Source organism: Thamnophis sirtalis, unplaced genomic scaffold, assembly GCF_051295495.1.
Source record: "Thamnophis sirtalis isolate CommonGarterSnake01/CBP01778 unplaced genomic scaffold, rThaSir2_p1.2 scaffold_1, whole genome shotgun sequence".
Lineage (NCBI taxonomy): Eukaryota > Metazoa > Chordata > Lepidosauria > Squamata > Natricidae > Thamnophis > Thamnophis sirtalis.
In genome coordinates, this window is record NW_028261381.1 from 30774904 (window position 1) to 30789789 (window position 14886).

Here is a 14886-nt window from a genome sequence, read left to right on the forward strand (position 1 = left end):
ACAGACCATCTTCTAGTTATCTCTTGGAAGGAGCCAATATAGTGTGCACTACAGAGCATCAAAGCTGTATTTGAGGTTCATATTTAATGCCTTTACACAACAGTTCAGAAACTTGTTAATTCTATTATAAGCGGTCATCCATTTAAGTATGACCAGGAGCAGACATGAAACGCAGTATGATGCTACCATAGCTAAGCATTGTACTCTATAACTTCTGTTCCTGTCTATTTACATGTAAATAAAATGTATTCAGTGCCATAACATCCAAAATTAAGCGACCACAATATGTGAGAGTGGCAGAATGATGTCTTCATGAAATCCTCTACAATTGTGGAAGAAACTAGTGATTTCAAACATGAGGGGGGGAAATGGGCACAATTTTTTCTCTCAAATGAAGGCAAATATATATGTATTTCTACACATTCTCTACATATTCCAGTAGAGAAGTTCCCTGAAATGAGATCCAGCACAAATCCGAAAGCTCAGAAGACTAAACCTCTGGCCCCAGTGACTGACCCAGATTGGATCAGTGGTGGGTTCCTACCGGTTTGGCCGAACCGGTAATGATTTGGGGGCCTGAGTCACTGGAATCGGCAGCGACCCAGGCCTGCCAAGCCCCTGAACCAGTTCTCCAGGTGTCGCCATAGAGGCCACCATCTTGTTTTTTGCTTCTACATATGCGCAGAACAATTTTTATTGCACCGTGCATGCGGGCATTGCGCACATCAAGCATGCAGCACGCCCATGAGCGAACCGGCAGTAATGCCTGCCGAAACCTACCACTGCATTGGATCCTGCAATATTTTTTTCCTATGTAATAGTCATGTTTAAGCTTAATTAGGAAACCAATGATGGAGGAATCAAGAGATGAAAGTGTTCTGTTGCATGCTTCATAAATAGAAAATAAGGGTCTCCCCTACCATCCTGTACAATTATATTCTAGACTGCACAGAAATATATCGATGGATGTTATTCACCATATCCATGGCAGGTGGTTCTGGGGTTGTCATACCTTTACAAATCTTTTTGTTAGCCTCAGAGAAAAACCACATTTAATGTGTAATTCTTTGTAAATGTGATCCAGATGCAAAACTAGTGAGGAAGAATTTCATTTTTAATATGACTACATTTGGATCAGGGCCAACATGAAATATTCAAGCTCTTTCCAGTCCTGTTGACTTCCGTAGGACAATAAAAAGGAGCTAAATTATTATAATAACTATATTCAGTTATATTCCAGAAAATGTCTGATGCCCTCTGCTGGTCAAACTGTAGATACCTGTTAATTGAAGAAGCACTGTTTAAAACAATAACTCCGAATCAAGTAAGATCCAAGAGAAAAATACTTAATAATTGTATTTTCAGATTTTTTTAAAAAAAGAACGCCAACAGTGTAAGATGATTATAGATGATGATGAGGGAAGGAGGGAAGATAGATATATGTGAGAGCAGATCAAAGTGCTCCAGACCCAACAGGCATTGGGACAGTGTTTCTCAACCTTGGCAACTTGAAGACGTCTGGACTTCAACTCCCAGAATTTGCTGGCTGGGGAATTCTGGGAGTTGAAATCCAAACGTCTTCAAGTTGCCAAGGTTGAGAAACACTGCATTAGGAATAAAGTTTGACTTCAAGAAGTAGTATGAAATAGTAAAGTGAACTGACAACCCTCAACCTAGTTTAGACTTTTTAAAAAAGATGAGTACAATAATGACTTTTCAGTAAGACCAATGTGATCTAATGGTTAAGGCACCAGGCTACAAAATTGGAGATCCTGCATTAAAGTCCCATCTTTGGCTAAGTGGCACTCTTTCTCTCAGCCCAAACCACCTCACAGGCTGCTGCTGGTTGTGGGGAAAATTGGGGGGGGGGGGGAGTATTAAGTAATAAATAATATTTTTATTACAATCACAGACTATCATTACAAATATGAAGCATCAAAAAATAAAAAGGCAAGAGAGTATATGACAGTGATGGATGGTCAGTGGGCAAAGTCTGCCTAATTTTGCTGATGATATATCAAAATTTAGCACCATGCAAAAATAGCCCTACATCAGACTCCTCCAATAACAGCAATTATACGTGAAATTGGCTTTCCTGGGTATTGTATCAGGTGAGGTGTTATGAGATGAATCCCTGAGTCCTTATAGAAGGTATCAGGGACGTGCAGTCACTAGAGGCAAGGGAGGCATGGCCTCACCAGTCATGAGGAAAAGGAAATAATTTTAAAGATTTTTTAAAAAATAATTAAAGCCAAGGTAGTTGCTGCCAGATTCACAGTGACTTGGAACAGTGCTTTGTGTTAACCATAGGAGGAGGCCAGAGAACTAGGGGCCTCTTTTGCATAAGGAATTGTTCGCCTTTTAAGAGTTAAGCAAGGGTTAACAAGCAAAAAATTCCTTATGCAAATGAGGCACGTATTCTCTCGCCTCCTGTAGAGGGCATTTTTAGAGGCTTTTTAGAGTTCTCTGAGAGCAACTAGCTCAGTCTGACAGAGCTCTGGCCTTTCATGAGGGCAGGGCAGGGCAGAGCAGGGAGAAGCAGAGTTGAAATCGTCTCTGAAACAGCTGGAAAAGGTGCGTGTGTGGGGAGGGGGGAGGAATTTAAAAAGTTTGATCGGAAGGCAGCAGGGGAAGCGGGGGTATGGCAGAGGAGCTGCTTTCAAACCTTTGGAAAATATATCCAATCCAACTTCTGTGTTTGTGTTTGTGTTTGAGAGTGAGTGAATGAGAGAGGGATCCAAGTTCTCTGTGTGCGTGTGTCTGTTTGAGAGAGGGGGAGGGAGGGAGAGAGGGAGGAAGGAGGGGGAGGGAGAAGAAAAAGAATAGGAAAACTTATTTTGCAAGGGGGAAAAATGCTGTCGCTTTAAATCGGAACTGAGCATGCCTGGCTGTGGAATTCTGGGAGTTGAAGTCCACAAGTCTAAAAAGTGCCTCACCAGACCTAAAGCTGACCGCACGTCACTGGAAGGTATAGTATTTTGTTGTTAGTTGCAAAGCCATGTCCGACCCTTTGCGACCCCATGGGCAACGTTCCTCCAGGCCTTCCTGTCATCTTGGAACGACCTCCCCGTGGAGATTCGCACCCTCACCACCATCCAGACCTTCCGCACAGCCCTTAGGATCTGGCTATCCCGTCAAGCCTGGGGATAAGATTCTGATTCGCCCCACCCGAATGTTGAATGAAAGTTGCATTTTATTGTTTTATTTTTTATTTATGCACTGTCTTATGTTTTTTGTGTTGCACCCCCCTTCCCATGTATTGTAAGCCGCCCCGAGTCCCCTCAGGGAAAAGGGCGGCCTATAAATCATAAATAAAATCCTAAAATCCTAAAAAATCTACATCCTCTGGAGTCCATTTAAGCTCGCACCTACTGCTTCCGTGACTCCATCCATCCACCTCATTCTCTATCGTCCCTTTCTTCTTTTGCCCTCAGTCTTTCCCAGCATTAGGCTATAGTATAGTATTATTATAATGTATTATTATAGTATTACTGTATTAATACAGTATTAGGTACAGTATAACAGGGCCGTAAGCTGTAGCTTCGACAGCTCCTTGTCCACAGGGACAGTCTCGGCTGGTTTGGATTTTTTAGAAATATCCTCCCTCCAAGGCTGCTGTGGGAAATGCACTGCAGTGGGCTAAAAAGTCAGTGCCTTTCAGAGTTCAGGGGAGCATTAGGTATGTTCTCCACCTTCTGTGTTATTTATAAAAAATAATAATGCCGATTGTAGGAAGCTAAAAGCCGCCCTCTCCTAGAAGAATGAAATATCCTGGGAAATATTGAAAAGGCAGAATATTATATTTCCCTGGATAAGAAATGGAGAAACATGTTTTTAGGCAGGAAACAGACTCACTCTTAATAGCCCCCACCTTTGTCAAGGGGCCATTAAAAGGCCTCAGCCAGTCTATTCAACATAACAAAGATCTCCACCCCTTCAGCTCCAGGGTGATGGGATTAAGGCATGATAGTATTAGCCCTTTACCCATCTCACCACAGGGCACCTGGGAAGAAGCAATGCTCAAAGCTGGACTCAAAACACAGGCTAGAAAGTTGCCCCTGCAGGGCCCAATGAGAGTCTGACAACCAATGAGAATACAAGCTCAGGTTCAAAGCCCAGAGAGGGCATAAAACCAGGGATTTTCAGCATCTCGCTCTCTTTTTCTTCTTCACCCAACATCTGGAAGCATATGATCCCCCTTTTCTGTTCAGGAGCTCAAGCCACGTGATCCTGTCCACCATTAAACCATCTTTCCAAGCAGCCTCCATGTTTCCAGGGTCTTTTTCCCCACTTGGAACTGAACCCAGAAGGACGTTTCTTCCAACGCAGTTTTTTTTTAACCTTTCCCAAAGTCTTATTCACTGTTGTTTTAACTGGAGGATTTCTGTTTCTTCGGATGAAGCGCCGCTGAAAGTGCAGAATGACGCGCAAAAAAAGGGAGACTTAGGAGCCCCGCACCGGTGCAACGCCTGCCTCATGCCTGCTCCGTGTGAAGGGAAAGCGCTTTAGGAGCACGGAGGACGTTTCCTCCCGCTTCCCTCCCTTCTTCCTCGTCCTGGCCCAAAGGGTGGGCGGCGCCTGGGCGGCCCCAAACCCCCGCGAGCGACGCGAGTGGGTCGGGCAGGAGCTCCCTTGCCCGGCCATGGGCGCCCTTTCGCCCGCGTCCTACTCCGCCTGCTTTCTCGGCGGCTTTCTCCTGGCGGCCGCCTTGCCTTCCTTGGGAGCGGACGGTAAGAGAAGGTGGGACGGCGCCGAGACGCTGCTTTGGGAATCCCCCGCCCTGAGGCTCCTTATAGCTGCCGCCTTTTGGAAACGGGCGGGGCGCTGCCTTTGCCATCCAGAGTGAACTGCGCGCACCGGGCAGAAACTCTGGAGGAGAGGGAGCTTCGGCCGCTGCCTTTCCACGGTGTTTTCTCGCCCTCTTTCTCTCAGGGCGGCGCTGGGAAGGGTTCATCTATGCCAGAAGTCTTCAAACTTGGCAACTTTAAGCCTTGTGGACTGCAACTCCCAGAATTCTCCAGCCAAGTTTGGGGACCCCTGTAACGTTATAAGGCAGTCTGAAAAATACCCCGGCGCTCAAAGCTTCCCCCCCCTCTTTTGGCGTTGGGTCAATGTCAGTTCTCTAAATGGGTGGGCTGCTGCGAGGCCTTTTTTAATGGTTTTTAGAGACCTATTTAAAAGCCACACAACTCTGTGGGATAGGAGAAAGGAAGGGAGAGGTATAGACATAGTATCTGGCTGATATGTTTGGACTGGAGGGAAACTTCAGGATTTGCAGAGGAGAAAAAAATAGGTCCTTCCCCGTTTTCCATTCGCCACAAGAAATCTAATTCAGTAAAATGACAGTGTCCTGTTTCGTCCTTAAGATGATGAGAAAATTGCATTTGGTTAGGAGGCAGTTTGGCTGATGTACAGTTATTGAGCAACATAAGAACGCAAGCAAGGCTTTCAGACCAGAAGGCCTAAAATAAATATTTATGTAGCTGAATCTGCACTCAATCCAATCGAAGCCTCTGTTCAATTGAGCTTGACTCCTGTGCGTTCATGGGTCCCCGACCTGCCTAACAATACCCAAGTGGATCGCCATTGTCTTCTTCTGGAAAGTTTTTTTCCCCTCTTAACTTCATGGACTAGCCTGCAGCATAATGGTCTCCCATCTAAGCACTGCATATGCTCAACATACTAGGCTTCTTCCAGGTCAACCAAGGTTGGTAAGATCCTGTTGTGACTAAGCATAAAATCTGATTGATTAACCAGTTTCGAAATTAGAGGATGACTTGGATTATGTGGAAGTGGATGCTTTAGGAAAATTAGTCAATGTTTGAAAGAAAGAAAAACAAGGGGGGAGGGAAAATTTACTAGGGAAGGAGGTGTTTTTTTTTTGTTTTGTTTTAATTGCCTAGGCACTACCTTTATTCAATTTCCACTAGAGCCATGTTACATCCAAGATGACTTTAGTAATAAGGAGGCGTTGATTTTTATCCAGAAACAGTATACTATACTGAAATTTGTATACTAGGTTTGTGAAATAGAGGGGTGTGGAGCAGGGGTGAAATCCAGCAGGTTCTGACATGTTCTGGAGAACCAGTAGCGGAAATTTTGAGTAGCTCAGGGAACTGGCAAATACCACATCTGGCTGGCCCCAGAGTGGGGTGGGAATGGACATTTTGCAGTATCCTTCCCATGTCAGGCCCACCAAACCATGCCCACAGAACTGGTAGTAAAAAAAAAGTTGGAATTTCACCACTGGTGTGGAGAGAAGTGAACTTGCCAGAGTCTTTTCTGCTACCAAAGAAAAAAAAATAGAAGACTTTTTTCAAATCAGGTATATTTCTCCTTGCAGTGCTAAAAAACATCATTTTCAGCCCCAGGACTGTCATTTTTCTGTTCATTATCAACCCACCTCATTCTTTTTTATTACTGCCCTTACTACTCTTTGTTGCTAGTACTGCCCTCTAGCAAGACAGGGTGGTGGTGTATAGCACAAAAAGATCGCAATAAAAATTCATCAATCCACATCCTGGGAGGGGGTTGTGCTGAATAAAGTGATCCCTGATGTACTCTGGAGCTGCGCCTGCCACCATCACAAGGGGTTGTATAGGTATTGAATAGGACTTTGGATTTGGCCCAAAAGCCCATTGGCAGCCAGTGCAACAGTGGCAAAAGAGATGTTTCTCTAGAACAGGTCTCCTTTCTTAATCTCCTGGCCATGGCATTTCCAGCAAAACTTCTTGATCTTCAGAGGCATCTCCATGTAAACCATCTTGCGATAATCATTAGTGTAGTGATAAGGATAATAAAGTCATCACTACCAAGTCTTTTCTAAGCAAGAGATCTGTATCTGTGTTTAAGGAGAACTTTGGCTTGTGCTAACTCCCTCCTGTTTTGCAGAAGCAGATTTGTATGTCCCAGCACCCAGATTGTACTTCTGTGTGAAACTGGTTGATAAACTGGGATGTACCCTCTTGAAATGCTAAGAACAACATGGTTATTATTGAGTTACTAGCCCATCCTTGAAGGCATAGTGCTAAACTTTAAGGACAAGAAGTCATAAAATATGACTGCATGTTTTCTGAAGATTTGGTGAAGCCTTTTACTTTGGTGACATAGAATGAACCAAACACATACACACATGTCTTCAGCTATCAAAGTTGTAGGATTAATCTGATATTTAGCTAGGCAGAGTATTGCTCTTTCTATTATATGTGTTTATTTTCCTTATCCTGCTCATGACCTATTTCTTAGCCATTTTCTTTTTTCCTCAGAATCGAATCTCTGTTGTGTCTGATATCTTTAAAAGAGGACAGAAGAACATTCACAAATTGCTCTTTAGGCCTCAAAATTTAGGGCTTACCATTTTTTTAGGCAGATCTCTGCCATGTCCCTTTAATTCTGTTAAAATTAGCCTTCTAATGTTTGACCTACCCTTCACCTACCTGGTATTTTTTGTTACAGTCCCCATAATCCTGATTCTGTTGTTAATGACTGGAGCCAACTGGGACCTGATTTCTTAATGGTTTCCCATCCAGTTTGATCCTGCTTTATTCTTCAAGATCAGCCAAATCTGCTAAGTGATTCTGGAGATAGATGTATCTAAATGCTAAATATAATAACATAAAGAGTTTTCAATAGCAAGATTAATATTACAAAATAGTAGATTTGAAAACTAGAATCAAAATGAATGTGAAAAGTATGCTGCAATTAAACATGGGCCAAAACAGCAATAAAACATACCTACATCAAAATAGCTGCAGTGAATGTTAAAAGCTATGTGTATTTTATCCGAAGGGAAAAGTCTCAAGAATAAACAGTTATAGTTAGATTGTTCTTTAAAGCTAAAAAGTAAATGTTGCTTTGGGTTAGGATTGCTAAATCTGGGAAAGGAAGAGTCACCTTTTTGCAATCAACCCCTTCCCTTCTTCTAGCAGCTATTTGTTCTACTAAAGAAATAAGTGCCTGAATGTCACACTTAATCCTTCTTCACAAAAAAAAAATGGACAACATAATTTTTAATATTGCTGTTAATCTCATTTATTTCAAATCTGATTAGGTTGTGTCTAACTTGTCTTGAATGTTGTATGAATATTTGGGGAAACTCATTTCACTTCATTTGTATGTTGTGAAGCTGTGACTGACAACAGAAACAGATGGTCCCATGTTCTCTTCCTTGTGTAGCCTGCCCTTCCATTGCTTGGATTCCATTCCAAAAGAGCTGCTATGCTCTACTTCAGGGCTCCTCAGAGGTCTACGGTATGGATGATGCCAGGGAGCTGTGCCAAGGCAATGGTAAGACAGCTCTGCTCTGTCCAGTCTCATCCCAACCTTGTGTGATGCACTGAGACCAATCAGTTGAGCCTACTATGAGCAGAAACTGGGGGTCCTTTCAACATCTGAATGTTTGTTTGCCATTTTGAAGAATGTTAGTACTCGCAGTAGTTAACAGATCGTGTTACATTACTTCCTCAGGATAGAGACCTGCCTGCTGAATGTAAGCTTTTGGGTTTCTAGGGTTGATTCCATTCAATTTCATTCTGTTTCTGGGGAATGCAGACTTTCCCAAATGCATTGATCTAGCATGCTTGCATACTGTCAATCATTTCTAATGCTATTTCACTGATTTCTATCTCAGAATTTTCCAGACTGTTTATTTTAGGAAAATCTTTTGGCATTGTCTGTCATGCAGCACAAGGGTGTACATGCATGCACATGCACCCTTAAGTATTGCAGAGAGTATTTAGATATTTTTAGAAGCCAAAAACAAGCCAGTGACTGTATAATAAAAGAACTGAACTTGCCTATTCAGTTCATATTCACCAGGTGCATGCATGTACACCTTTTCATATGGCCAGGATCAGAGGTAGTATTCAGCAGGTTCTGACCAGTTCTGGAGAACCGGTAATGGAAATTTTGAATAGCTTGGAGAACTAGTAAATACCACCTCTGACTGGTCCTGCCCCCATCTATTCTCTGCCTCCCGAGTCCCAGCTGCTTGGGAGGGAATGGGGATTTTACAGCATCCTTCCCCTGGAGTGGGATGGAAATGGAGATTTTACAGTATCCTTCCCCTGCCATGCCCACCAAGCCACGCCCACCAAGCCACACCACGCCCACCAAGCCACACCACACCCACCAAGCCATGCCCACAGAATCGGTAGTAAAAAAAATTGAATCCCACCACTAGCCAGGATGATCAAGGCTAACAATATACCAAATGAACTACAGCATTTACTCCCATTCACAGGAACTGACATTCAGCCTTAATGTTTTGTCTTTTATTTCCCAAACACAGCTTCCGGAGCGGATATTATTACTATAAACAGCAAAGATGAAAATATCTTTATTCAGAGTAATTTTCGCTCAAATTGGCATGGTCCAGAATACATATCTCTTGGCATGTTTTTTGACACAGATGGTAAGTGAACAAATCCTGTTAGAAATAAAGTTAAAGTTTAATAAATTTATATGCCGCCCAATCCCCAAAGACTCTGGGCGGCTTACATAAAAACAATTTAAAAGAATACTAAAAAATTTAAAATAGAGAGACAAGGCAAGTTAAAAAGACACAACATGCACTCAACCTTACTGGGGCTGGACCTCATTCAAGAGGTCAACAGCCCCAGGCCTGCCGGAACAGCCAGGTCTTGGTAGACTTTCAGAAGGCCGAGAGAGTGGGGAGGGTCCAGATCTCTGGGGGTAGATCGTTCCATAGGGCCGAGGCAGCTACAGAGAAGGCCCTCCCCCGAGGAGCCGCCAGACGACATTGTCTAGTCGACGGCACCCGGAGAAGGCCCATCCTGTGAGATCTTATCGGACGCTGGGAGGTATGTGGCAGAAGACGGTCTCGTAGATATCCAGGTCCTAAGCCATGTAGGGCTTTAAAGGTGATAACCAGCACCTTGAAGCACGTTTGGAGACCGATCGGGAGCCAGTGCAGCTCGCGGAGGATGGGTGTAACATGGGTATCGGTACACCCAGTATCGCTCGCGCGGCTGCATTCTGGACCAGTTGTACTCTTCTGAACACTTTTCAGGAGCAGCCCCATATAGAGCGCGTTACAGTAGTCAAGTCTTGAGGTGACGAGGGCGTGAGTGAGCATTTGAAGTGCCTCCCGGTCCAGGTAGGGCCGCAACTGATGCACCAGGCGAACCTGGGCAAAAGCTCCCCTGGTCACAGCTGACAATTGGTGTTCTAGTGTCAGCTGCGGGTCCAGGAGGACACCCAAGTGTCCCAAATAGGCTCCACCTTTTCTCGATTTTTGAACTACATTTGAATTAAGAACTATCCTTCCTTTCTTAAGATAAAAAAGCTTTCTAGATGTAATTTCATGAACTCTCTTGTTCTGGTCTATGGAGATTCTCAGTCATCCAAGTCATGGTTGTCCCAAAAGTACTTTTTCAAGAGGCAACTGAACTTTCTGGTTTTTCTTTGAAGTCGTTTCGCTTCTCACCCAAGAAGCTTCGTCAGCTCTGACTGACTCTTCCCCGCCATTCAGTCAGAGCTGAAGAAGCTTCTTGGATGAGAAGCGAAATGTCTTCAAAGAAAAAACAGAAAGTCCAGTTACCTCTTGAAAAAGCAGCTTTGCGTCTCTTGTTCTGGGTTTGAAAAATGGGCCTTATTGAATTCAGAGAGAATTGTGAATGCAAAGCCTAGAGGAACACCACCAGGGGTACAGAATGAATATAGTGACTGAGGCCTCCTCAATGAGTGCAAGAAAAGTGAAATAGGATGACAGACTTTTACCAGGAGGGAATCTAAGTTTTATCTGCTATTGATCAAGGGTATCACTGCTATTCATAAAGGGCTGTCCCTGGCCATGATTGTACCAGAACTAATATATTTAAGGCAATGGGGAAAAATCCCTCCCTAAAGCATTCTACTGTTTAAATTAAATTAAATTAAAACCACTTATTAACAAATAATCAAGTCAATGTAGATTCTTACTTTGGCTCATGTTTATGAAGCAAACCAAAATAAATTGATACCTGCTCTATTATTACAGATGATATTTTCAAATGGTATGATGATTCCAAAGTAAATTTTACAAACTGGATAGAGGAAGACAGTAACAATGAACTTCTAAACACTTGTGCTACTATGCATACAGCTTCAGGTGGATGGAAAAAAGTCTCCTGTGAACACCTTCCACTGACTAAGATCCTATGTGAAACTACTGGTATGTAAGAGCCATGCTGCATTGCTTCAAAAATGCTACAGTATTGAAGTTTTTCTATTATAGGAGAGGAATTTCACAGGCTGTGGAAGGGCTTTCAAGTAGAGAAAACTCCTGCTGTTATTTACCTCCTCTTCAAAACACACTGGGGCCCTTCATCAATTACCAGTCATCACGGTCATTAAACTTAATCCCAGTGTCATTTTATTCCTGTACTGGTCATATATGCAGTGTAATTATGATAACATTAATTAGATGCAAATGAATCCTTCAAGAGAAACTGGAAACAATATGCTATCTTGCTACTGGGCTTTTCACATAGCAGAATACACAGGAAAAATTATCTACATACTTCCCTGTTAAGGAGCTTAGTCCCAACTCTGGTAGGGTTATTGCTAAATGTCTTTCCCATTAACAGATTTAGGAAACAAATTCTTTTGATTATTCCTACTGCAAGCATAATTAGGATGAGCATTGTTTTTTAAAAAGCAGTTGCCAGAGATTAATTTGGTTTGTGGGTCTCCTGATTCCAGCACTGAAACTGAATAGACTTCCAAGACTTCAAGATTCACTTTCTAGGGTTTATAAAGTTTTAACTGGGTCAATAAAAATGAACTGTGCCTTTCTTATCTATCAAAATTCTTATTGGTGGTGATATACTCTCAGGTTATCAGTGCAATGCTGTTTTTTCCTTTCTGTGGGCAGAATCATTCTCTTAGAAAAATGACTTGGGAAGGATTCTTGCTTGTGAGATTTTTAGAGGATGCTTTATTCATTATTATGGTGTTCAATCTATGACCAATATAAACACCAGAATCAAACTACAGTCAGTAGGCCCCTGTGGATGAACAGTACTGTACCTGCATTTGAATACCCATCTAATTTACATCCACAATTTCCAATCCCAAGGAGGTCCCCGCAGAGAAATTACTTCAACTGGATTTTACACACACACACTTTTGAATGAGCAGGTTTTTCAGGTTTTATATTGATTATTGTTATTTGGTCAGTAAGTGGCTTATTGCCAACTATTGGATAGTAATTTTTTCACTACTTCTCTGATATATATATATATATATATATATATATATATATATATATATATATACATACATACATACATATACATACACATACATACATACATACATACACACACATATACATACATACATACATATACATACATATATATATATATACATATACATATACACACACACACACATATATATATAGATATAGATATAACATCCAAATTAATATGTTCTTATTTTTTCCTTTGCATGTTGCTAGTTCTTTACGAAAAGACACGCTTATTTGGTGAGTAATCTGCTTTTTTTTCTTTATATTGTAATGAAACAGTGCTAAGATAGTGTCTTTTTATTTCAGTTTCCTTTTTTCTGGAAATAACATTCAGAGTTATCATGGATTGGTTCCATGTGTGGATATCATTAACAGCAGGTCCATCAATGTAATTTAGCCATGACTAATTTAATTCATCCCACTGATTTTAATAGACCTTTTCTAAGCAAGGAATAATTGTTGTGTATTCTATTTGGATATGCAAGAAGCCATATTAAAGATATCCATTCACTGTTAAATGTCACTGATTCTCCACATTTTTGTTGTCATTTGGCTGGTACATATTGGAGAATTTTTTTATATCATGAGGACAGGTCCACTGGTAGCTGTATCGGTCAGGACATGGAAAATCAGAGCTCCATAAAGGCAGTAACTCAACCATTTTTCAAGCTTATTAAAATTCTTATTAGACTAATTAAATGTTAGGGTGAAAATGATAAAATTATATTTGGTGCATTCTAAAATGGAAAATGTGAGTATAAGGAAGATAGTTTTGTATTTGAAGCAGCATGATGAAACATGCTTCAGTGGTAGAAGTTACTTACCACATACATAAGACCAAGTAATACAGGTAAATGCAAAATTTTCATTGTTAAATAACACAGCTGAGTTATGTTCCATTTTATGGCCTTTTTTGCCACAGTTAAGGGAATCACTGCAGTTGTTAAGTAAATCATGGAGTCATTAAGCAAATCTGGCTTCCCCCATTGACTTTGCTTGTCAGAAGCTACCTAGGAAGGGTACAAAATGGTGCTCCCATGACCCTGGGATAGTGCAACTGTCTTAAGTACATGCCAACCCAACCAAACTGGGTTGCCAAACACTCACTTTGATCACATGACTATGTGGATGCTGCAACAGTTGTAAAAACCAATCATAAATCACTTTGTTCAGTGTCACTGTCATTTCAAATGATCACTAAATGAATTGTAATCTTTGGACAATGCAGGCTCTCTTGGCTAAGAAACAGAGATAAACACTGCCCCTTAGTGTCAGACACGATGGGACAGGGAAATCTTTCTCTTTTTTTAAGTTGAGGACTATCTATATAGAAAGTAATAAGTGACATGGTAACATCAAAGTATTAAGGAAACATTTCTAGATCTGTTTATTATCTCAGGTAATTCCCCACATCCTAGAGATCTAGGATTGTGGTCTATTGATTTGTATCTGCTCTATCTAAGAGCCTTGGTGTCACAGTGGTTAGAATGAAGTATTGCAGGCTAGTTCTGCAGACAGCAAGCAGGTCGAATCTCACCAGGCTCAAGGTTGACTCAGACTTCCATCCTTCTGAGGTGGGTAAAATGAGGACCTGGATGATTGGGGGCAGTATGCTGACTCTAAACCGCTTAGAGAGATTTGTAAAGCACTATGAAGTGGTATATAAGTCTAAGTGCTAATACTGTCTTAAAAGTCTCTGGAGATTCTCAGTAATTAAAAGATCTTAAAAGATTTACTGGGTAAATAAAAAGCTGTGCATAATCCAATCAGGGAAATTGTCCAATAATATCAGAATGTTAAACAGCTGAAAAATATTTGCAGTTGCAGAAAACAACATATCTGATTATGTACTTTTCTTGTAATCTCTGTCGTTTCAGAAACTGCTTGGATGAGCATCATAGTCATAATATCAACAATAACTGTGGCAATCTCTGCAGCATTTCTCTGGTTTCTTTATCAAAGGATATCTTCTAGACCAGGTTGTAGCATACATAATTCCATCACTCAAATTCCATGTGACAATGAAACATTTTTTATAGATGAAGATGAATATTCTGCTTAAACTGTTTTCATTTAGATACTGTTATAGAAAGAGACACTGGCACAAAAGCAATCTTCAAAACCACTATCCTCTATTCTAATGAAATATAAAGCAAATAATGTTTCTTAAACATTATTTTTTACATATGAAATGATTTTCTATCTAAATGTCCATTTTTCAACATGCTTGATACCCTTTTAATAATATCATAGTTTAGAAATCAAACGCCCAAAGATCCTTTGGAAGGAAGAAGCTCCTCCCTTCACCAACATTATGCTACATTTATTCTGGTGAGACATTGCCAATAGTCTCACAGCACCCATTTGTTTATGAAGTTCAAAATTCCAATTGTGGACTAACAATCAAAAACTCTTTATATCATTACCAAAATTTTAAAGTGCAGGACTTTAAATATTATCTTTAAGAAATGTGGAGCAACTGCAATTATGAACAATGGACAGGACAATTTATTAAAACCTTGTATCTTTATCATGAAGTCTGCTTACTCTCCTAGTGAATGTCAACTTTTTTTTAATATTAACAAAATATGGAACTATGGCAAGGACCTTCAACATAATCCCAATCTTTT

The 14886-nt window shown here is 41.0% G+C and overlaps 1 protein-coding gene across 1 annotated transcript; it reads left to right on the forward strand.

Moving 5' to 3' along the window:
• Positions 1 to 4575: 4575 nt before the first annotated feature.
• CD302 (CD302 molecule) lies at positions 4576 to 14514 on the forward strand. The gene is made up of 6 exons (XM_087709986.1): positions 4576 to 4730; positions 8176 to 8286; positions 9290 to 9412; positions 11000 to 11173; positions 12467 to 12493; positions 14134 to 14514. Exons 1-6 carry the CDS (start codon positions 4643 to 4645, stop codon positions 14316 to 14318), a joined length of 708 nt encoding a protein of 235 aa, XP_087566112.1. The 5' UTR covers positions 4576 to 4642; the 3' UTR covers positions 14319 to 14514.
• The last annotated feature ends 372 nt before the right edge of the window (positions 14515 to 14886 follow it).